Genomic DNA, 24,273 nt, shown 5'->3' on the forward strand with positions numbered 1-24,273 from the left:
CCAGGAAAACACATCTGCTTATTTGTGATAAGAGCCCCTAAGATTCTCCTGTCCGAGTCTGGTCATTCCAACCCCTAGACTACTGACCTTGGGAAGGGTTGGGTGGACCATACAGATGAGGTACCAAGCAGATGGCTGTGTGTGTGTGCACATGTACACACACACACACACACACACACACACACACACAGTGCTATACCAGGAAACAGGACAGTGGTCACTGTGGTCACTGTTCCTTCTGAGAGCCACAACCTGGGGTGGTACTTAGGCCCAACTGTGTCCCTTCTGTGACAGGTTTCATTATGTTTTCTGTAGTCAGTGGTATCCACTGTCACCACTTATGGACCCATAGTCCAGGTGGCCAGATGGAGACATTGTACAAACTGCTAAATCTCTGAAATTCCCAGAGCCACAGGGAAGTATAAGGGTGAGGAGACCCAGAGGGACAGAGCTCAGGCCTGAAGTAGAATTCTGTAGGCCAGTGAATTTTCTTAGCCTGTTTCTTCTGCATAAACTAGGAATGACACAATACACCCCAGAGGGTGTATTGTACATCCAGACTTAACAAAAGTTCACACAGAAAGCCATATACAGACTGCAGTTCCAATATGGGGGAGCACTCCAGGGTTGGGGTGGAAAGGGGGTATCCGTGCCCTTCCTGCTAGTAGCCAGTGGCCTGAGCTGGTGAACAGCTTTGAATTCATGACTTTGGGGCTCCTAAACTTCCGTGTCTACAAGACTCCGTGTTGCTGTCCCACTCTCGAGCCCTTGGGACTAAAGGGCTTCTTGAGAGGTAAGACGGAAAAACAAGATGGGCAATCTTTGTCAAAGCATGAGTGGAGGATCCTAGGAAACCCTGGTTCGGTAGATGAGGCATCAGAAGGCAGGGAGAGGTCCATAAGTAAGTGGTACAGGATACAGATTTCCGCCGAGGTGAAAGACATCTTTTTTTTCTGCTAGCTTTGTGCAAAAGTTTTGGGAAGGCTCTTGCCTAAGGGACTGAGCGTTTGATAGAGGCAGTAAAGGCTGATTAACAAGGATAGACTGGAGGAGTCGAAGACCAAAAGTGGGTGTGTCCGTGGAGGCCCCTTGTGTGCTTTGTTTCTATGGGGGAGTAGATGGGACACTAAAGTCCTGGCTGCCCCAGGGGTGGAACTGTCTAGTGTCCAGGGTGGGTGCTTGGCTTCAGACTGTGGGAGAAAAGCAGGCTTCAGGGAAGACCCAACAGTCCTCTGAGGAGCCTCGCCCTCACCCTACCCGGCCGCCGGGAGGAAGTATCCTAGCCTGGAACTGAACTAGGGCTAGTCTCTCCAGGATCCTATCTTCTAGGCCCCATCTAAAATGACTATCTCCTGTGGATCCCCTGATTGCAGCGGACAGAAAACACAATTTATATGTCTCAGGAGGCCTGTTAATTAGAATGTTTGCACTTCCGTAAGAAAAGTGTTAGGGGGACCCTGCTTTCTGCCAGGCCCTGCATAAACCCTGCTCAGCCTGGACTGGCAGGTGGGGTTTGCAGGTTTAACGGGTCCTTTAGCGTTAAAGGACAAAGGCTTTTCTCTTTTGAGACTAGAGTAGATCCAAGCATCCAGCACCCCTGGAGTTGAGAGCTGATAGAGAAGTCCCCTCTCATTTCTGTGAGACTTAGTTCTAGGTTTCTCAGTCTCTTGGGTCCTGGTCTTCCTTGCTCTCTCACTCTGTCCTCACAGACTCTAGCTAGCGCCAATTTCCTTGAATTTCTCTCTCTCCCAAGGCTGTTTCTGCCCTAGGAGTGTCTCTTTCTGGTGCTGTGTCTCAGGGTCACTGCGCCCCAGGCTCGCAGTCCAAGTCTCCATCCCTGCCCGGCCCGCAGCGTCTCCGGGCTGTATAATCCCGAGTCTGTCTACGACTGTCGTTCCGCGAGGGTCGGGGTCTCAGTGGCCGCATCCAGTGGGCTGCGCCTCCCGCGCGCTGCGGTGGCCGCGCGGCTCGGGCGGGGGTGCGGGCCCGCGGGGGCGGTGTCGGGCGCCTTCCGTCGTCAGTCCCTCCCCGGCGGCGCGGAGGGGGGGCGGCGCGGCCGCCGCTCGGCTCCTTTAAGGGAGCGGGAGGGAGCGGCGAGGCGGCGGCGGTTGCGGTGGAGGCGGCCGAGCGAGCGGGGCGGGGGCGCGGGGCGCGGCGCCCGGAGAGTCCGCTCCGGCCGAAGGCGCGGGGGCCGGGCCGGGAGCGAGCAGCGCCGGCAGCACAGCGGAGCCCGCCGCCCGGGACATGGCCAAGGCGGGCAACGCAGGTGAGCGCGGCGCGGGGCGCGCGGCGGGTGGCAGGAGGGATCGCTTGGCCCAGGTGAGCCCCCCCCACCAGGTGGGCGGAGGCGCAGTGACCGCGGCGACCCGTCCGGACCCCCGGGCGTGCAGAAGGGGCTCCGCGCGCCCTGCGTCCTTCCCGCGCCCCCAGTCACCTCGTGGGACACCGCATCCTGCTTGCCCCGCTGCGTTGGGTCAGGTCTGTGGCTCCTCAGTCCAGTTGGCAGTTGAGAGCTGTCGCTGCCCTCCGGGAGACCGGGGGAGTAGACCCCGGCACCGGAACCCAAAGGAGATGTCCTGTGGCCGCCGATCCATCCCACGCCCAACAAACCAGGACGCGCCCCCTTGTCCTGTCACTCTGTATCCTGGATGCGACAATCCCACCCCCCCTCCGCCCCTGCCACCAGCTGGGTCAGGAGACCCAGATTACTGGTCCCGCTGCTAGAGGGGTACTCTGCCGCTGGGGAGCCGCCCCGCCCCCCATCCGACCCAGAGACAGAGCCTCAGGTGCCAGGCTAGGCAGGCGGGGCCTCTGTTATGGTCCCATGGGCTCTGCTCTCCTGCAATTTCAGAGCTGTAGCCCAAGGTTCGCAGGGAGTAGGTGTTAGTCGTCCCTTCATTCATCCAGTCAGGCATTCATTCACCAGCATCTGCTCTGATGTCAGGCCCTATGAGTTGGCTAGGACCTGGAGGGGACCAGATTTAGCCCCTGACTCCCCGCTCTGCACCCTGGGCCCCCACAGTGCTCTAGATGGCCAAGTTGGGGAAAGACTGTATTCATAGGGCTGGCCACAAACGGGCGAGGCTGGTCTCAACAGTCCCGAGCTTGGGAGCTCTGTCGTGTGAGAATCTGCCATGAACTCACACCCAGCCTGTGATGTTGGCAGGTGCCATGCTATCCCCGTGGGGTCTGGTGTGAACCACACTTCTCCATCCATAGGCAAAGATGGAATGAATATGATCACCTGCCCACGCTCTAGATGTGAGTGCCATTGAGCTGCCTGCGACCCTGGGACAGGTCCCAATCCTTGGCATGGACTGGCCTTGTGACTCAGGTGCCTGTTATTACAGAGAAATCCTGTCAGGGAGAGGCTGGTTGTGTGAGACAGCATAACCAAATGCATCTAAACACCCCCTTTCCCACTTCCCTCCCTTCCCCTCCTGAGGGAGGCACAGTGAGATGACACCAGGAGGCTGGAAAAGGCTCTCTGCTCCCTTCTTTCTCCTGCCTTGGTCCCTCCCCACCCCTGCTCTTCATAAAGGAAGAGCATGTGTCTCTGCTGCCCTTTCTACATGTGCTCATGTGTAAGCACAGGTCTGGATGCCTGGATCTAGGTCTCTTGCCAGGGGATCATAGTAGCAACAGTAGTTAGAGAAATCTCTTCTTGACCTGTGTACCAAGTAATGTACTCAAGCCCTTTACTGCCTCTTGATCCTGAGACATAGGAAGGCACACCTCCTTTTAAAACCATTGGAAGCAAATAGCTCCTTGAAGGTGGCTGGGAAGGTCTAGGCAAAGCCTGGTTGCAAGACCAAGGTTTTGTTTTGTTTGTTTGTTTGATTTTGTTTGTTTGTTTTTTTGGATGCTAAGGAATCTTTCTACTCCCCTCCTCATTCTGGGAGAGGTCCTATGCATTGGCTTGTGGGTCTTTTGGTCCCTAGCCAAGATCTGTGGGGAGAGTACCCCGTGGAAGGTGAAGAAGTGCCAGGCCTCCCAGCACTGTTGTCAGGGGCTGTGCTACAACTTGTCCATTTCACACTCTCAGTCCTGTCCCTCAGGGCAAGCCAGACTTTCCTTCTCTGTGACCACCTGCCTGGTGCCTCTGTCCCTTCCTTAGCTGCCACCCCAAGAAGCTCTGCAGATAACCTCTGGCAAGATCTGACTACTCTTTCCTTCTCAACTCTCCTGGGCAACTTGGCAGCCTGCAAACATCCCTTCTTTTTCTTTAGCTGCCTTAAACCCAGTGACTTGAAAATGCACAGTACGGAGGAATGTCTGGTCTCTCTCACCAAGTACATTTATGTTGAATTATATTGTTAAGCTTTACAACAGAGGTGGCCAAGTCCTTCTATTCATAGCTGGGGAAACCGAGGCCCAAGAGAGAAAGATGGCAGTTCAGTACTACACACAGACTAAAAGGCAGAAGAGTCAGCTCTCCACCCTGAGAGGTGAGATTAGACTAAAGGGAGGTTGTAGGAAATCTTGTCCACGAGTGAGGGGGGTCTGCTTCCTGATTTGTGTGAGATTTCCTCTGAAAACTGACCAATGGTCCAGCTGCTGAGAGAGGAGATGGGCTTTGAGTCCTGGGACTGTTGTACCCAACTCCAGGCTGTACACTGTACAGTTCCACCAGCACATCATGGTGAATGGTGGTGCTGGAGCGGTACAGTGTACATCCTGAGCAGCCAGCCAAAGCTATGCCAGCTGTGCCAGGAAGGCAGTTCAAGGACTTTCGTGTAGCTAGGAGAATCCAGGCACAAGAGAAAATGTAATCAGATCCCAGAAAGGATGAGATTAATTTGCAGAGTGGATCCAACTTGATTATTACCAGTCTTCAAGCTTTGGGGGCAATCTCAGCCACACAGAAATCAGAATAGTTGGCCATCTCCAATACTTGGAAAGGAAGAATGCTCCTTGGTCTTGTTCTGTGGACAAAGAAAGACAGGATGAAAACCAGAGAAGGAGGTGGGGAGAACAGGACAGGAACTCTATAAAGGAAATGATAATTCTCTGCATAGAGCCACCCATGGCCAGAGGAAGCAGCAGGTTGGAGCAGCGAAGGCTGGGTTCTCTAGCTGGATCTTCAAGGCTAGCAGAGTTTAGACAGAACGGTGGCAAGGGCCAGGCTTCCTGGTCCTGGAGAAGCAAAGGCTGAGAATCTGGATAATGGGGAGATGAGTAAGTGTGCAGGGGCTGCTACAGAAACATCTGGGTGGGCTGGGGTGCCAGGTTCCTAGAGACTTGGTGCAGAGGTCAGAAGGAACTCCAGAGAGTGGGGGCCAGCAGAGAAGTGGTAAGGCTTGTGCGTTTGGACAAATCCTTCTGGCACAATGTGAGGGCTCTGGAGGCTGGAGGGCTGCCAGTATGGGAGCTGCCTCTGTTGGGAAGGGCTTGCTCTGCCTCTGCCAGCAGCCCTGCCCCTCCCTTCCTGTGAACCTTGCAATGACCCTCTCTCTCTGTATCTCAGCAGGACAGCAGGGTTGGTTTGTCCCCAGCCAAGTGCAAGTGGGAGACCTGGATCCTCACTTGGGTCAGGCAGAAACTCAGCAGACAGCCAATAGAGTCTGTAAAGCTGTTGGAGAAGGGCAGGAATGTTTGGAGAGCCCAGAAACCATGTCACAGGGCTGGGGAGGAATTCCAGGCTGGAGGAACCAGTTTATGCCATTTCCAGGTGTTGGCCTCTGCTCTCAAGAGGAGGAGCTGGCTGATGGGGTACAGCAAGCCTAGTCACCAACAGCAGAAAAAAAAAGATCAATCTGATGGGTAGAAGCTGGGCAGGGGGCTTGCTTGCAGATCCTCAGGTTCAAAGCCTTGATTAACAAGGGGGACACCGAGGCCTAGGTGTGTGCTCAAGGTCTCAGGGAATGGTAACAGCAGGCATGAGAGCTCTAGGAGGAAGACCTCCTCCCTCTGGCAGGGACCAGGGACCAGTGGCCCAGCAGAGGAAACAACCAGAAGTTAGGGGACAGGACCAGGGCTGGGATTCACTGCACTCTGGAAAGATGGCAGAAGAATTGAGGTGCGTGGAGAAACTCTCAGGCCTAGGGTACCAGGATAATGTCCCTGCGTATCTTGGGAAGACCATCACCTCTGCAAGGGGACTGCAGTAAGACTCCAGGACTTCCTCAAGTTCTGCCTCCAGGAAGCCTTCCTGGACTTGCTGAGGTCAGGCAACACATAAGTTCACAGAGGCTGACACACAGGGTGCTGTTGGAGACCCTTCCCAACCTCTTGGTCCCATTGGAGACTCCTGTGCCTTGGGCTGTGTTGGGGAGTAGAGAAGTGGGAGACATACTCAACACAGCTTGATGTCTTTCTCCATTGCTCCCTAGGGGCAGTGTCTGCAGCTGGTGGGTAGGGTGAATGACTGCAAACTGTAGTAGTTCCCAGCTAGAAGTTTGGAGACTTCTAGTCCACCTGTTAAAGGTGTGTGTGTGGGGGGGGGGGGCAACACACTGAAGAGTTGTGTCTCAGTGGTTAATATATATGCAAGCCAAACACGCATAAAATAAAATGAATAAATCTAATTTAAAAATTTATAATGGGGTGCAGATTGAGACAGGCAAAGGGTCCTTTTCTGAATCAAGGGCAGGACCATGAACTCCAGAAACCAAGGCTTTGAGAGTTGGAGGAGTCTTAGAAAGAACCAGCCTGTATCCAGAAGTGCTCTGAGATGCCAGGCCTGCAGAAAGGAGGCCAGGACTAGGGGTTTACAACTGGCTTCTTTTTATGGAAGCCCTCGTAATTATTTCCCCTTTGATGGCCTGACAGCACCTCTTTGCAGGGATGGGGTGTGGGGTTAGGAAGGGTACGGACGATGGATACATACACACAACCACAGTGTTGTTCCTATTTTAAAAGATGGGAAAACTCAACTCCAGAAAGGTTGAGTATCTGGTTCTAGATTCATCCGTGGACTTGGAGGCAGACTGGAACTAGCAAGTAGGACTCTTCCATTCCTGTCTAACCTGGCCTGGGTTGACCTTGAACTGCCCCCTCTGAGACTTAGCTTTTACCTCTGTAAGAAGGAATGGGGAAGGAGAGCGTGGGCTCTGGAGGGGCTGGAAGTTCTACACCGCTCTAGCTGAGTTCTTTTTTTTCTACCCACCCTCTCCCTGGGGTCTGTCTATCTTTACTGCCTCGCCTCTCACCTCTCACCTCACGTGGATGGGATTTGGGGGAGTTGAGGGTTAAGGAACCCCAGGGAGTCAAGGACTTTCACAGCCAAAGTCTTATAGGAGGTCTCAGACTAGCTTGTCACCAGGGCCTCATGGAAGGGTGTGGCCAGCTGCGCTGAGCCCCTAGGGAGAGATTTAGGGGTAGGAGGGGGTGGGGTAGGAGAGAATGCATAGCAAATACGTTTGGAAATCAAATCAGATCTGAGCTCCCCACCCACTCCCTCAAATCTCTCTACTCGCTCTCTTTTAAAATTCTTGTTTTCTAAAGAGAAAGAAATGCTAAATTGCACCCCCTTTCCCAAGGAATGGGAGCCTTAATGAGTCACTCCGGAGGTAAATGCCACCTCCAAGGTCCCACGTGTGCCTGTGGAGGCCTGCACAGCTGTGTGGTCACAGCCCCCAACTAGGGTATATATGTGGGTAGGGTTACAGGGGCCTCCTGCTTGTCTTGGCTCTGGGTGGGAGCTGGGTCGCTGCAGGGGATCCTAGTCAGCTGGCCTGCTTCCTGCAGTATAACCCAGATGGGACCAGGCTTTGAGCCAGCGTGGCAATCAGCATTCAGTTTGAGGCTGGTGAGGTGTGTTTGGTGGCATGGTGGGCCTGGTCTGTGGCTAGAGTGAGTTGCAGTATGGGTGCATCTGAGGCGGCGGGGATGGGAAATTGGGCCCTGTAACTGACTGAGGAAGGCTGCTGGGGGTCTCCTGGAGTCAAGCTGGCCTCAGCGCGAGGTGTGTGTCGGGATGGGCGGGGCCAGTGAGGAGGTGTGCCACCTCCCCGTGACCCATTATTCTGGAGGGAGGAGAAGTAGTCCGTCTGTTGGCTGGGGATGCCAAACAAGGGTTGAAAGCAAAAATAGAAACACACTGGGCCCATCTGGGAGGGGCGCTGAGTTCTGGTGGCTAGAGAGTCCTCTTCTGAGCTGGCTGTTGCTGACGCTGTGTTTGTTCGGCTCTGGGTATTTACAGAGTACGTCACTGCCCTCCTGTCCTCCTCAGGGATAGACTTAGGTCTGCAGACTTTGTGACCGTGAGCTTAAGGTGGAGTGGCAACTGGAAGACTCTGAGCATGTTCTAGGAGCTGTCTTCACGCATGTATTGGTCACACATTTGACCTTTCCTGGATTGTTTTCAGATTGAACCCCAGTACCATCCTCCTGGATCAGAACTCCCCTTGGCTCTGCTGTAGCTTCCTCTTATGAGCCTGGTCTGAGCTAAGCAGTTCTGGATTCACCCCTGGTAGCATAAAGAGCTATTTTGAGCCTCCTATTAGGGCCTGGTGTGGGGAATGTGTTTATTCTTTGCGGTGTTTTGTTTCCTTCTTGTGTATTATAATCTGGGGCAGGCAGGGACGGCAGCATTATCCAGCCTGCTGTCAGGGCTTCCCTACCTCACTGGCAATTCCTGGCACCGTGATTTGGCACCAAATCGAGGGGCCTGAGGGCAGAGATCACCTTGAGGTTCATCTTTACAATCTGGGAGTTGCAGGTGGAATAGGGTGTCCATGTGAGATCATATTGGCCATTGCTGGGGTGTGGCAGGGAGCTGGTCTCTCCTGCTGTTTGCTTGCTGCTGATGGGAGCCTTTGATGCCCTTACCAAAAGCTCACTGAAGTGGTGGTCCCTGAGAGAATGCACAGCATCCAGTCTCTGGCTCTACTCCGGCTTCCTTGTCCACTGGCTTGGTGCATAGATGTCAAATTCTTATTCTCTGGCCCCCACCGAAGGGTCCTGGGACAATTAGGGAGGATGCCATCTTCAGTCTCGACACTCTGGGCTTTCCTGTGTCCTCCCATATGTGAGACAGTGGCAAGTGCTATGGAGGGTTTCCTGTAGGATAGGGGAGATAGCTTTTGCCTTCTGGAGCAAGAATCTGGCGGGACATAGGGGGGACATCTGGGCCTTGGAGAAATTGTTCCAAAGAATTCAGAACTGTTGGGAGCCTAATTGGCAGAGCAAATGAAAGTACAATAGATAGCCAAAGCTATTAATCACTCATTATCTCCTAAATAAGGTAATTAAGGGGTATTTAACTGGCATATTTATAAGATACCAGCAGGTCTTCAAAAGCACATCATTCCCAAAGCAATTGGTCTGGCCAACTAGGCCAGGCACAGAGACCCAAGTTCTAGTCCTCACTTTCTTCCCACTCTCCCCCTTCCTCCTGAACTTTAGGGATCCCAAGCCTCTCTGCAGGGACATATTTGCACTGTGGGAAGGTGATAGGTCACAGAAACCTCTGCAATTATAAAATGCAGTACAGAATCCAGAGTGTGCTGCAAAAAATATTCTTTAGGCATGTCCAACCTTAACATGGTGTCATGGTGCTGTCACCTACAAAGTTAGAGATCTGTGCTTGAGATCTAGGCAATGGAGCTACAAAATAAAAATCTCCTAATACATATACAATTGGCCGCTTGTGGTCTGTAGGCCACAGGTTGGATTTGCCTGCAAATGATTTGATATGGCTCTGGGTCTAGACTGGGTGCCATGGCCTGGGGTGGGTTTCTCCTGTGCCTATGATTGTCACTTGTCGTGTAACTAGATTAAGGCTGGGGATGCAGTCATGGTCTAGTTTGAGGCTGGTCTGTGTTAATGGCTGAGGTCAAGGTTTAGGCCATGGTTGGTTTAAGGACCCCAGTTGCTGTCAGGATGATTCTGTATCTTGAAGGCTCAGCTCCATTCCTTGAGTACAATCCACATGGACTGGGTCTAGTTGGTTGCCCTGAAAGCGGGTCCGTCCTTGGGTCCTTCAGGATGCTGGCTCCTGAGCCTGGGTACCATAGCAGACAGTCCCTTTGGGGGTCCTGGCAGTCCCCTGAAAGAGATCAGCACACAGCTCATCAGTGGCACATCTAGCATTTTAGGAGATAGTTAGGACTGTTTCTATAGCAACCAACCCCCGACCAGCACTGGCTTCCTTCAATAAGGCCTTTTTCTGGAAGCAGCTTCTGGCCTCTCATCCCTCCTTGGGTGGCTGCACAGCCCCTTCAAGGCCATGCATAAGTTGGTTGGCCCTGGATTGTATGGACCTCATTCTTGCCCTGACCCACAAAGAGCACCTGAGGGCACACCTTGGTGTGTGCTCTCCAGAGAGCAACCTTCCTCAGACCCTTCCTGTGCTGTTCCATGTGGAGCCCCAAGAGAACTCTTACCATGCAGCCCTGTGCAGCAAGAGGTGGTGGGCCTAGAGAAGGTTCCTGCTAGGCATCTTCTTTAGGGGAACTTGTGGTCCAGAGGGCAGGATGACAGAGATGCAGACATTAGCTGCCATGGGACATTGGTGAAGAATCAGACACCAGTCTGGCCTGGGAACAGGGAAGCCTACCCTTCCCTTCATCTAGCAGGAATGGAGTGGAGAATGGAGGCCCCAGTAAAGGCCCAGAGGAAGAGGGAGACACATGGAAGGTTCTGGCTGAGGCCAGATGGTGGGAGGATGGGCTGAGAGCAAATGGAATGAGGGGAGGAGGAGAGAAGAGCAGCTCCCGTTCCTGGGGCCCCAGGAGAGTGGACTGCACTTAAAAGTTTCCGCTTAAGAAATAAGCAAAGAAAAGCCCTTTGGATGATCATGGTTTCTTATTCCACTTAACACACTCCTTTACCTACTCAGTTTTCATCTTATTTATTGTACGTGTGTGCGTGTGCATGAGTGTGTATGTCTGTGTCTGCATGTGTATGTCTGTATATGTGTGTGTACATGTGTGTGTATATGTATATCTGTGTGTCTGTGTGTGCATGTGTGTGTGTGTTTGACATGTATGGAGACCAGAGAATGATTTGCAGGATCTGGTTCTCTTATTCTACTATGTAGGTCCTGGAGATCAAACAAGGGTCATGAGACTTACACAGTAAACTAAGCCACCTTGACAGCCCCAACAAGCCCTGTTATGGCAGCAATGGAGACTGGGTACTATGCTATACTTTTCTCAAATGAATGAATATTCATTTACTGCCTTTATTACTCCCAACGTAGGCATGGCCATTGTCTCTGTTTTACAGAGGTGAAACTGAGGCACAGAGTAATTGGTAAATATCTAAACTGGGAACCAGGCCAATGGAAGTGGGCAGGTTCCTTTGAGGGAGAGGAAGATAGCAGAGAAAGGAGAAGATAGGAGGAGGAAGGGGACGGGGGAAGAAGAGGAGGAAGGAGAGGGGAAGGAGGGAGGAGGAGGAGGAAGAGGGTAGGAGGGAGAAGGGAAGGAGGAAGGGGAAGAGGGGAAGAAGGGGAGCAATGGGAGGGGGAGGAGGAGAGGAGGGGAGGAGGAAGAAGACGGGGAGGAAGAGGAGGAGGAAGAGGAGGAGGAAGAGGAGGAGGAAGAAGAAGAGGAGGAGGAAGAGGAGGAAGAGGAGGAGGAAGAGGAGGAAGAGGAGGAGGAAGAGGAGGAGGAAGAAGAGGAGGAAGAAGAGGAGGAGGAAGAGGAGGAGGAAGAGGAGGAGGAAGAAGAGGAGGAAGAGGAGGAAGAGGAGGAGGAAGAGGAGGAAGAGGAGGAGGAAGAGGAGGAGGAAGAGGAGGAGGATGAAGAGGAGGAGGATGAAGAGGAGGAGGAAGAAATGGCAGCAGAGTAGTGGTAAGGAGGCAGCTTCCTTGGAGTCAGTCCCCGACAGTCTGTGAAGCCTCCCTCAGGCCATACTCCACATGCTGCCTCCTGGCTCAGGCCTCAGAGGTGTCATGAAGATCAGTGGTGTGTGTGTGTGTGTGTGTGTTTCCCAACTGGATCATTTCAGTCACACCTATGGCCAGGAGTTAGACCATAACACTGGTTTATAGAGCCCACCTATCTCTGTGTGTACGGTGGTGGGTAGGGGTGGGTGTCCAAGGCTTGTAACATCACTGCCCTGCCACCTTCTCTGGTCACTCACTGGTGTTCAGTTATCTGTGCCACCAGGACAGTTTTAGTTGTAGTGGGGCAATGGTCACTGCCAGGCAGGTAGGTCTGGGTATAGACAGGTCCGGGGCTGTAACCCAGGCCATGCTCAAAGGCACTTGCTTTACCCTGAGATCTAGGAATCATGTATGTTATTTGGATACCCTAGCAAATGTCCACGGTCCTTCCCTTATCCTGACATACTGAGTTACTGGGGAGTTCTATGTCCTCTTGGCCTAGTGTCATTGTGGCCATGCCTTTCTCTGGCCCTCCTCTGCCTCAGCTTTGCCTGGCTGTCACTGTGGCCATGCCTTTCTCTGACCCTCTTCTGCCTCAGCTTTGCCTGGCTGTCACTGTGGCCATGCCTTTCTCTGGCCTTCCTCTGCCTCAGCTTTGCCTGGCGTCACTGTGGCCATGCCTTTCTCTGGCTCTACTCTGCCTCAGCCTGGTTAGTCCTGCTCACTTCTTCCTTTGAGGTTCAGCTTGGGACTCCTCCCCAAGAAGGAACACTAGGTTTCTTCTTGGGGTGTGGTCCACCCCTGTGTGACCCTGCCTTCCCAGAGACTACTTATATGGAATCTGGCCCACGAACCAAGCACTTTGCTCTGTGCTATGTGTAGGGCAGTGCAGGGCTGAGCCCTGAGCCAGCACTCCCAAGGGCCAGGATGGTTTCAGTTCCTCTCTGCTCTCCCTTCCTCCCCCCAAGCACCATCTGGCCTAAGGTCTGTCCCAGGAAACATTGGCCTATACTTCTGCCTCCTTCCTGTGAGGTGGCTTCCCCTCTGGACAGGGCTCCTAAGTACAAGGCAGTTTATCCTTAAAGAAGGGCTTTTGCAGGGCTGACCTGAGGTCCTTAGGACAGACCAGAAGGCTCCTGTCTGGCTGTGTGTCTGCCTCTCTGTCTATTATAGATGTGGAGCCTGAGATAGAACCAGTGATCTGAGCTAGTGTCTGGCTTCACTCATGTAGGAGAAATCCAGGCCTGTCACAAATTCTAGGAGAATACGCTGGGCCTGAGGTAAAGGGCTGATGGATCTGGAGGCAGATTGGAGATGTCTCCAACAGCCCCCCTCCTGCAGGATCTGTGCTGGGCTGTGAAGCAGCAGTAGCTTTTCTATAGGCAGTGCTTAGGTAGTCTCTTCTCCTTGATGCTGACTTTGGGGTTTAGGTAATTGTGGTCCTCAGACAGAGACAAGCTGAGCCTTGGCAGACATAAGCCTGAGCAGTCCCCCTGGCAGCAGCTACAAGCTTCTTGGGTATTCTTTCCCTGCCTCATGAAAGCTTTGGTTCTATGGATGACAAAGGCTGCCCCCAGGCAGTCAGCTAGAAACTCTGGTGACTGATGTTAAATTTAAACCTTATAATGATACCCATTTTAGAGATAAGAAAACCTGAGGATCAGAGAAGTTAATTTGCTTTGAAACATAGAGGAGTGAGTGAATGCAAGGTCTTGTCACTCAAAAGGTCATATTCTAGGCTCTGTGTAGAACTTTTACTGGTACCTGGTAACTGTTTGCCTGTAATGTTGGAACAATTCTAGGAAGGTAGAGTGGGAGCTCCTATCCCTCAAAGAGCGCTCCCCCCCCTCTCTCTCTCTCTCTCTCTCTCTCTCTCTCTCTCTCTCTCTCTCTCTCTCTCTCCATGTGACTGGTTTTCCTCACCATTCAGTTCCCAGCTTGCCTGATATCTTTTCCAAGCAGTCTCCTCCACAGATGACCTTGTAGACTTTTCCTCCTTCCTTGAAATGGTCTTTATTATTTGCCAGAAATCAGTGTATTGGAAAGCCAATCAAAAAACTGTTCTCTCCCAGCCGGAAGCCAGTTGCTTCTTTGAGTATACTTATTTATTTGTGTGTATATGTGTGTACACATGCATGCACATGTATGTGTGTAGGCATACATTTGTCACAATTTTGAGGTAGTTGATTCTTTTCTACTCTGTGGGGGTCCAAGATCAAACATAGGATGTCAAACTTGACATCACCCTTGGCAATCACCCTTACCTACCTTGCTAGCTGCATCTTAACATGTCTGTTGTTATAGGCTTATTTTTTATTTATTTTTTAAAGATAGGATCTCACTAGGTAGCTCTTACCATCTGTCTGCCTCTGCCTCCTGAGCACCTGGATTAAAGGTGTGCTATCACACGTGACTACAGGTTCCTTTTATATTAGGTATATATAGCTGGGGTTCCCTGTTACTTTTACAGAGGTTGTTTTGGGTAGACACCCAATGGGAGAGAAGAAAGACCTGGTATCTTCTTTAAACAAACTTACAGCACACGTTAAAAAGCGCAAGCAAATGTAGTTTGAAAGCAAGGCGAGTAATCATAAATAAGTCAGAATGTACAATTGAAAATAAGCCCAGAGACATAGTTTGAACTCAGAGGAGGCGAGGGACTCATCAGAGAGGAGAGTTGCTGTGAGCTGCAGAAGACGGGAGCTACTGGGCTGGTTCACACATAAAACTAGCATGGGTCACCAGTGCTTCTGATGAGCAAGGCTGGGTGACAGACCCATGTATGTGCCTGCCAGTTTCTCAGGCACAGATGGCACTGTTAGAAACTCTTGTGGAAGAAAGAGTTTGAAAGGGACAGCTCTAAATTGGTAGCACCTTTCCCCACCTTGGTGAGCAGGTGGCCTTTTGGCAGCCTCCAGAGAATGTGCGCATGTGTGCGTGCGTGCGTGTATGTGTGTGCGTGTATGTGTGTGCGTGTATGTGTGTGTGTGTGTGTGTGTGTGTGTGATGGAAGTCCTATCTATTCATCCCAGTGTCCCCAGCAGTCCTTGCAGTGTCTGGTGGCAGGGGAGCTTCCTTTGATGTCCACCAACCCCTTCATTGCTCTGTTCTAACTAGAACGTGTTCCCTCTGAAAGAGCCTCCTTGCCCCCACCCCCATGCTCTCTGGGGCCCTTCAGAATGTTGCAGTGATCACAGATGATATGGCTGGCACTGGGGGCTTCTGTGAGGATGATGAACCCTCTTCTCTCTTTTTTCTCAGGCTGTAGCACACACTGCAAGCACGAGCTTGGCAGGAATGTCCATGCCTGTGTACTTGTACATGTGGAACGCATGTGAGAGCCTGTGTGCTGAGGCCTGTCACTCATCTCTGGCTATGCAATCTCAGGAACCACAAAGACCCTAGCAACTCTCCAGATGGTGACACCACCACGCAAGCTCTGTCTGTTCAATGTTGCCAGTTCAGGAGCTGAGTAGTCAAGGCTCACAACACTTTTCTTACCATCTAAGCAAACTCTTGCTTCTTAGGAATGAAATAGACTTGGACAGTAAGGGATGTTTGTGTATCAATATGTGGTATGTATTGATATGAGCTATGGAATAATAATTTTAATAACTCACATCTGTTTCTTGAGAAAATTGCATTAATTAAGTTAACTTAAGTTTGGGGCAAATTTTAAATGATTTTTTAAAATTCTTACTTTTTTCAGATTTATTTTTATTTTCATTTGTGTGTGTGTGTGTCTGTGAACATCAGTACAGGGCCTTTGTAGGCAAGAGTCAGATCCCTGTGAACTGGAGTTATAGGCAGTTGGGAGCCTCCTGATATGGGAAAGGAAGTTGGGTTCTTTGCAAGAGAAGTATGTGTTTTTAACTTCTGATACATCTCTCTAGCTCCATTGGTTGTGTTTTGGAGTCACAAAAATCTCTACATGTATTTGAAGATGAAAAGACAATAGTATTTATCATATCACAAAAATATTTAGGTATAAATCAAATTCTAGCTGTTCATTATTAGGATATAGGAACACGGCTTCTTGTGGATTAACCCCACCATCATGCTATACTGAGGCTTAGTTCTAGTAGATTTTCTTTCTGTAGAGTTTTGGCTTTCTGTGTAGACAATCATGTGATCTCACAATAAACACAGATTTGTTTCTTGCTTTTCAATTTATATATTTTATTTTTCTTGCCTTATTGCACTAGCTGATAATTTCCACATACATTTGGAAAATAGTCTCGCATCCATGGTAGAAGGTCACAGTTATGACACACCTATATTCAGACCTCCTGCCAATAAACACAGGGCTTATGGGTGGGAAAACAAGTGCCCCTGTCCTGCTGTAGCTTCAAGGGGCTCCATAAAAAGTATGAGGCAGAAATAACTTTGCATCTAGAGGTGATCCCACACTGGTGCTTCCTGTGACCTCTGCCCTCTCGTGTTTCAGAATGTTCTCTCTCTTGCCTGCAAACCATAGAGCATAACCTGGGTATGGGTCTGGGAGTCTGTGCTGGGTAGGGCAGGAGGGCTGGCCTCTCCCTAAACTGTTCATGTACACGGTAGGAAGTGGTGCTAGCATCCTGCAGGTTGGTGGGTAGGGTGAGCTGGGCTGTTGCAGGTCTCCACAGACTGCATCGTAAGATGCCCCCTGCCCAAAGCTGGGGAGACCTCCACCTCTCACAGTCCTTGGTACCTACTGTGTGCCAGATGGACTTCTCAAGATCCAGAGTTCATTTTTCCCCTTGGGGGAGCCTATGAGGTTTCTCATCATACAGATGGGAAGTGGAGGCAGGAGCATTGTTCATACTAGCACCTAGGTCTCTGTGGGGACAGGATGTGAGTGTCAGAAGGCCAAAGCCTCTGCCTGAGGGAAGATGTACCCATGTGCATGGTGATTTCTGATTTTATTGAACATGTACTGACTGCAGGATGCAGCCTTATTTGAATACTGACGAGGAGAAGGAATAAATGATGCTACTTAGTTCATGGTGTGCCATCACCTAAGTCACTACCCAGTTCCAAAGATGCAAGTGTGGGGAAGGTACCTCTCAGAACTGATACATTAGACTGAAATCTTGGTAGTCGCATACAATTACATATGCAGCGTCAAAGCTGAGTTTCCTCTTTCCTCTGCCTCTTATCAAATTCCATTCCATGGAGATAATGTTTATAAATGGCATCTTGGTGTGTGTCCTCCCAAACATTCTAACAGCTTGGGAAGTATATTTATGTATTAATTACTGTTCCAAACACTTTATCTTTGCAAGACATGATGCTAAGCTTTCCAACGCATTTTGTTTAATCTTTGCAATAAGCTCTGAAGGCTGGCATGGGCTAGCGCCACAGCATAGAAGGGGAAGCCAAAGCACAGAGAGGAGAGGCAACTTACCTGACATCACACAGCTTCTAAGAAACAAGGCCTGAACTTGAACCAGGCCTAAGGTCTTAACCAAATGCCACACATAACCCTCAGTATGCAGGTCTATGTTATTTTTTTTAAAAAAAAAAAACAAGGTCAAAGCTGTTCTGGAACCTTCTTGTGTGTATTTCTGCTAACCACACTCCATGGGCATCTTTTCCATGTCCATGCCTGAAGCACTACTTCATCTCTTCAGCCATTGCTGGGAATCATCTCATATGACTGTGTATGGATGTGTGTAGCATGGATGTGTGTAGCATGGATGTGTGTAGCATGGATGTGTGTAGCATGGATGTGTGTAGCATGGATGTGTGTGGCCCATCTCCTGCAGATGGACACTGGGGCTTCTCTTGCCGTACAGGTATCACTGAAATACTGTGACAATCAACTCACACCTGTGTCTTTTAGCACTTCCTCAGGAAAATTACAAGGTTGTTGTTGTTTTTTTCTTCTACCTCTTCCATTGTTTTCATTGTATAATGAGATTGCAATCTACCTGCAATCTCTTGCATCTTGCACACCTCAGAGTATGTATGCAGAGGTCTTCACGTGCATGGCGACCCCATGTGAACCCCACAGTGCTAAGTAAGGAGGACCAGAGAATGGATGTGGGTACCAGCTGTCGACAGAGACAGGGCACATCTCCGATCATGTCCCTCCTCACTTGGATGTGTGTAGTGCTGAGCCTTGCCGTGGTCCCCGTGTGCTGTGTATGGCTGACATCTCTGGTGATTGTCAGGTTGTCTGATCTTTCCACATGACTTATGTTGGTCAATGAAATGCGAGCAAAGCATGCCATTTCTGGGTAGGAGAATTTAAAACTGGGCATGAGTTTCCGTTTCTTTGCTTCGCTGGACCTTGACATCTCATTGGAGATGATGACATCATAAGGTGGTGGCCCCTCCGAGCGAGTGTGATGAGAAGAACCTTCTCTGACCCATGAAGTGGAAGTGAATCACTGTTGCTATAAGCAGCTGAGATGATTTCTTACCCCGGCTCAGCTGTGGAGCAATACGTTGTCCCATCGGCTGAGTCTCTTAGCTACTGCCCAACTCTCTTCCCCAGAAGCTTCCTCAGAGAGAGTTTTTGACTTAAATGAAAACACCATGGTGAGAGGTGTGCTTGGAGGCTACAGAGGGGGAGAACTCAGATATGGAGAATGTAGCTGACCTTTGTCTGAGGGGCCTGGTCTTGGCCCCATCGTATTGGGACACGCTCTCAGGCTTGACTGACACACATGTTCTCTTTGTAGGTGGCCCTTCCCCGGGTGGCGGTGCCCCCTGGCACCTTCGGAATGCCCTCAGTGATTCAGTGGAGAGTTCAGATGATGAATTCTTTGATGCTAGAGGTAAGTGAACTTCATCTCCACCCTACCAGTTGGGTGATCTTTCTAGAAGTTCTGCAAAGTGAATCCCTGCTGAGGACTAGAGCTGTCTCTGCCCACACTTGCAGTTTCATACTCCATAGGTGAGAATGGGGGCTCAGTACCCTCCTGCTCACTCTTTGAAATATTTTCAAAGCTCCTAATACGTGCCAGGTGCTTGGATGGCACAGAATACTGTGGGTTTGTTTGATACTCTCATAAGCAGATAGTCTAGCTTGAGAGCAAACATCACAAGAGGATACAGAGGGAAACCCAGCCACTGGTGGGAGTGATGTGGTCTAGTCCAAAGAACCAGCTGACATGGGAGAGAATGTAGCCAGGGCACTGACTTTGATGTAGGTGGGACACCCTTTCTGCAGAGCCAAGAAGTAGGAGCTTGTCAGGTGAGGAGAAGGAAGAGTCTTCCAGACAGATACGGCAGCAGGTATGGTAGCTCTGACCTAGGAAAGATTAACGAATGTTTTCGGCTCTGAAGGGAGATCTATGTGGTGGTGGTGGGGTGGTACACCAGGGGAAAAGGAATGATAGATGAGACTGGTTCTGATGCCAACAGTACCTATGTGGCTTCTAAGACAGGTCTCACAGATAGGGAGCGATAGCCACCAGTGATACTCAGAGGAGCTGTGACAGGTAGTGGGGATCCAAATGGTACCCAGAGGGACCCCAAGAGTGGTATTTCAGGTAGAGAGAACACAGAAGCCAAAGTGTGATTATAGTATGCAGATGCAGAGGCAGGAGGCTAGTCAATCTGGAATTAGAAAAGAAGACAGGGTGGCCATACTGAGCCAGGCTGGGTGGAAAAGGGGTCCTAGTACCTTTTAGCCTTGTGGGTCTCACTCTGGGACATCACCAAGATTAGGGGGTTGACTTATTTGAGATGGGGCTAGTTTGCAATACTTAGTAAATATGATCTTAAGGACAGACAAGTGGTTATAAGCAGCATGTGGACCTAGGACAGGACAGCAGGGACTAGTCTGAACATGACCTCCACTTTGGCTTCAGACATGGTGTTCTCTTTCTGGGGTCTGAGATTCTTATTAGCTCTGTATGTCCCCAGTCTGAGAATATTTCCCAAATATTGGGGTTCAGGGAATTTCTAGGGAAGCCTGGCTGGATGCTGCTGGACTGTCCCCACTTAAGCCTCCCCCATTCTTAGCTCTGGGCAGAGAAGCCTTTCCCCAGTAAAGTCCCTAAACCAGCCCATTGGGGGCTCACTTCCCATCTTCACTTGATGTCTGATTGGAGTGGCTGCCAGGGCTGCTATTCTCCATAGCAACTAGCCCACAGTGTGACAACACAGCTTCAATATTTTGATACGCTGAAGAGTTTCATTTCAATATTTCTGCAGTTCATCAGGGCTGTTTGTCCTTAGCTGCTATGATGGCATGCTGCAGGAGGCAAGCATCTGTGGGTGGCTCAGGGTCAAATCTGTCTTGGGCCTGTCTTTCCTGTGAGCAGCTGAGGGACCTTCCTGCTCCCATCCCTAGGACCATTGTCTCTCTCAGTCTCCCTCAGCAGTGTCTGTCCTCCCTTCCCCAGTCTCAGAGAACTTGGTCTTACCATGTGCTCCCGGCTCCACAGAACATACACCTGTTTGTTCCTCCTCCCTTTGCCTTATCATCTCCTTTCCTCCATTCTTTCAGAATCCTAGACTTCACCTTAGGGTGTGGCCTCAAACCCAGATCATATAATAGCTGGGATGTCCCTCAAGATTGTGTGTGTGTGTGTGTGTGTGTGTGTGTGTGTGTGTGTGTGTGTGTGTTTCCTCAGGTGCTATCTACTTTGATTTTGGAAACAGAGACAGAGATTTTCACTGCCCTGGTACAGACCAGTCAGACTAGGCAGGCTAGTCAAAGAGCCCAGAGACCCACTTACTTCCACCTCCCCAGGTCTGGGATTATAAACTACCCAGCATTTTGTGTATGTGTTGGGGATCAAACTAAGTCTTCATGCTCACACAGCAAGCACTTTACTGGCTAAGCCTCTTGTCAGCCCCCAACCCATTTTACAAGGTGAGAAACTCAGGCAGGGGTTTTACTTAGGGTTGTAGACTGTAGCAGAGCAGGGGGTATAATCCTACTTCATTTGTCCCTTCTTTCACAAGTACTTATTATCTGTTCAACCAGTGTTAGGCCCCATTCTTAGTGTGGAGACTGAAGGTCCCATTCTAGTCCTCAAGGGGCTGTGGCTTGGATAGCAGGTGAAAGGGGAGAAGACAGCGCACAAGCAAATGACATATATTGAGAATTGCTATATAGACAACACAAAGCAATAGACATTTGACTGCAGAAGATGTTTGAATGGCAAACAAACACATGAAAAGTTGCTCAATACTATCAGTCATCAAAGAAAGACAAGTCAAAACTGCAAAGAGGGGTTGGGAGGGTGGCTCAGCTGGTAAAGTGCTTTCCTTGCAAGCCCAGGGACCTGAGTTCAATCCCTAGCACTCACGTGAAGACACTAGGCATTGTTGTAATCCCAGAACTGGGGAGGGACACAAAAGAGTCCTCAGTGCTCACTGGCTAGTGGTCTACTCTAATTGAAAAGCTTGGGGCCAAAGGAAATGGATGATGGTGTTCCTGAGGGCGATGCTGAGGCTATCCTGTGCTCTCCACATGCACATGTATACACACACACACACACACACACACACACACACACACACACACACTAAAAAGAAAACAAGACACACCTGTAAAGATGGGCTGGCGCAATGGCTCAGCAGGTGAGGGTGCTTGCTGTCAAGCTTGATGACCTGAGTTTGATCCTGGGAACCAGGTGGTGGAAGTAGAGAACCAACTCCTGAGAGCTGTCCTCTGACCTCCACATGTGTTTTGTGGTATAAGAGTACCCTGCCTCCATATGCATATAAACTAAACAAATATAAATATTTGAAGTTGTTTGAACTGCAATGATACCACTGTGTACCTATTAGAATGGTTCAATAGAATAGCTGGCTGCAATGTGGAAGAACAGGGTCCTTTCAAACTATCCTTGGGGGAAATGGACAGTTTCATAAAATTGGTGGCAGTTTGAAAAGAAGGGAGGGGAATATAGCTCAATGTCGTGTCTCCCAGCATGCACAGTGGCCTAGGCTCCCCCTGCCCTCAATCCTGAACCCTTTATGCTAGATGCTTATTCAAATTAAGGGAAATGTTATGCCAGTTTGATTTATTCTAGCCTCAATCTGAAAACATCCCAAATGAAAATCAGCGAGCGAATGGGTAGGCAGAGTCTGTTCTAGAAGAAAGGAGTGAACTGAAGCATGCAGGAGTGCGGACAACATCAGAATAAGTCACTCTGACAGAAAACAAGTCCGACCAAAGCAGAGCACACTGGGTGACTGCCCTGACAAAAAACTCTAGAAAATGCCAAGCAGCCCACAGGGACAGGAGCAGATCAATAGTCTCAGAGTGGGAAGGAGAGCAAAAACAATGGGAGAAAACTGGGTGTGATCACTGCCTCACAGCATCTACAACTGTCAAAACGCTACATTGAGTTCTTCATTCATTCATTCATTCATTCATTCATTCATTTCGTTCATTCACTCATTCATTTCCCTCACATTTTTATTAGAAGATTTAACACAATACAAACTAATGAAAGTTGAAAGGCATTAAGATCAAAATAAAAATGGCTAGGAATTGCCATTCTTGTGGCCCATCATGTCCAGGCATCTTCCTTCACTGAGAAGGGAAGTGCCTGTTCCCTTTGGTTCTTCTCTCTGGTTCTGAGTACCTACTCTCTTTCTATGAATATGCATCAACAAGCTGAGCTTGGCCTTAACTGGGCTAGTGGCTGGGGAGATGAGGAGTCTGGAACCTGATTATATTTAGGTATACTGGCACTGGAAAGTCTGACCAAGAACAAAGCAAAGGGACACCCTCCCCCTCATAGGACACCAACTTTCTGTTCTTTATCCATCTCTGTTCTCTTTTTCTTTGGTACTCTCTGCCTTCCATAGCAACTAGGAGAAGACGGTGCTCAGATTAATAACCTGACTTTTATAGAAGACTAGGGCAAAGTCAGGTCCCATAGCTGGTTAGGGGCTTAGATCAGATGGTCTCTCCTTGGTTGGACTTCTACTGTGAGCATATGGACTCCCAGAGAGTCCAAGTTAGGGAGGGCCCAGGTCTTCATCACGGTAGTGCCATTGACTGGCTGCCATTTGAGCTCAGACACATCTCAAAGCCCTGGCTAGGGTTCTCCTCTAGAAGATAACAGGGATGTAGCCATTAGCCCATGGGTGAAGAAGGAGAGGAGGTGATCGCTGGACAAAGGAACTATTATAGATGCAAGCCACAGAGGTCTCTAAGGTCCTTCCCTCATCTCATATTAGGGGAGGTGAGAGAGGGAGTGCCTTTAAGTTTCTGGGGGTGGGTGGAGTGGGTACCATTCTCAGTGTGAGAGAGGATTAATAGAGTTCAGAGAAGCCCAAGGAATGGGGTCTATATTAGGGCAAGGTGAAGGTGAAGACCAAGCAACAAGCATTCAGGTTCTTGAAAAGACAGGTTCTGTGGGCCTGATGTGGGTGATATTAGACAACCAACTAGAAAAGGTGATGAATAATCTGGTCTATGAGCTGGAGGCACAGGAGAGCCCCGAGCCCTGGGAAGGAAGATGAACTCCCTAATAGCCCTGGAAGCTGGGCTTGCAGGGCATTCCCAGGCTTTGGCTTAGAGCAGAGCCATGCTGAGGTTAAGGTTAGAGTTGTACTGAGGGTGGGTGAGGCTCAGCATGGAGCTTAGCATGGGGAACAAAGCACACCCCGGGCAGTCATCCAGATGCTCCCTCTGGGGTTCTGTGGGTGCTGTGGGGAGGCAGCTCTACTTCAGAGAAAGTGGGGGGAGGCTAGGGTCGTGTCTTGTGGTTCCTCTGTTAGGAAACACTTCAAGAAGAGTCATTCTGCATGCTGTGCACCCCTCGTGTGTGTGTGTGTGTGTGTGTGTGTGTGTGTGTGTGTGTGTGTGTGCGCGCGCGCGCGCGCGCGCGTGCGTGCATATTCTCTGGCCCTCACAGGGGACAAAGCCCATTGTTTCCAGAATGAAGATCTGACGGATGAATGTGAAGAGTGGGACACACCAGAATTCCAGAGGGAGGGAGAGGCAAGAGACAAAGCATTTTGGAGGGATGAGCTTGAGCAAATGGAGAGGGAGAACAGAGAAAGATTCCAGGAGAGATTCCAGAGAGCAGAAGAGAGAAAGGAAGCAGGAGAGAGAGAGAGAGAGAGAGAGAGAGAGAGAGAGAGAGAGAGAGAGAGAGGTATTAAGGAGGCTCTTCCACTCAGAGAAAAGGAGATACCCAGGGGAGGAGAGGGGGACAAATACCGGGATGTGGTAGGACAAGGGAGAAAAACAGTGAGGCCATTTAGAGAGAGCACAGGGAGTCTGAGCGGGACAGAGGCAAATTCAAATACCAGGAGAGGTAGAAGCTCACGGGAAGAGATCCAGAGAGAGTTAGTCTTTGGGTCCAGGAGCTGGAGACCAGGCAGGAGGGAATCATGCTGAGTTTGCAAGTGAAAGAATTTGACAGAAAACCGGACAATAGACCAAAACAAAGGGAGCTGAGCTGCACATGGAATCAGGAGGAGGAGGAGGAGGAGGAGGAGGAGGAGGAGGAGGAGGAGGAGGAGGAGAAAGACAGAGAGAGAGAGAGAGAGAGAGAGACAGAGAGAGAGACAGAGAGAGAGAGAGT

At 50.2% G+C, this 24,273-nt stretch overlaps 1 protein-coding gene across 2 annotated transcripts in view; it reads left to right on the forward strand.

Moving 5' to 3' along the window:
- The first annotated feature begins 2,227 nt into the window (after window positions 1-2,227).
- The window catches only part of Pitpnm3 (PITPNM family member 3), an 87,282-nt gene continuing 65,236 nt past the window's right edge, over window positions 2,228-24,273 (forward strand). Inside the window, exons 1-3 of one of the 2 annotated variants that reach the window (XM_028787258.1) lie at window positions 14,530-14,543; window positions 16,300-16,307; window positions 18,448-18,543. In XM_028787258.1, coding sequence (XP_028643091.1) covers window positions 14,530-14,543; window positions 16,300-16,307; window positions 18,448-18,543 — 118 coding nt within the window. Of the gene's footprint in view, window positions 2,267-14,529; window positions 14,544-16,299; window positions 16,308-18,447; window positions 18,544-24,273 lie in introns of those variants that run through there. The other variant, XM_028787257.1, reaches the window with a different exon arrangement.

Source organism: Grammomys surdaster, unplaced genomic scaffold (assembly GCF_004785775.1).
Source record: "Grammomys surdaster isolate TR1022 unplaced genomic scaffold, NIH_TR_1.0 125621, whole genome shotgun sequence".
Classification (NCBI taxonomy): domain Eukaryota; kingdom Metazoa; phylum Chordata; class Mammalia; order Rodentia; family Muridae; genus Grammomys; species Grammomys surdaster.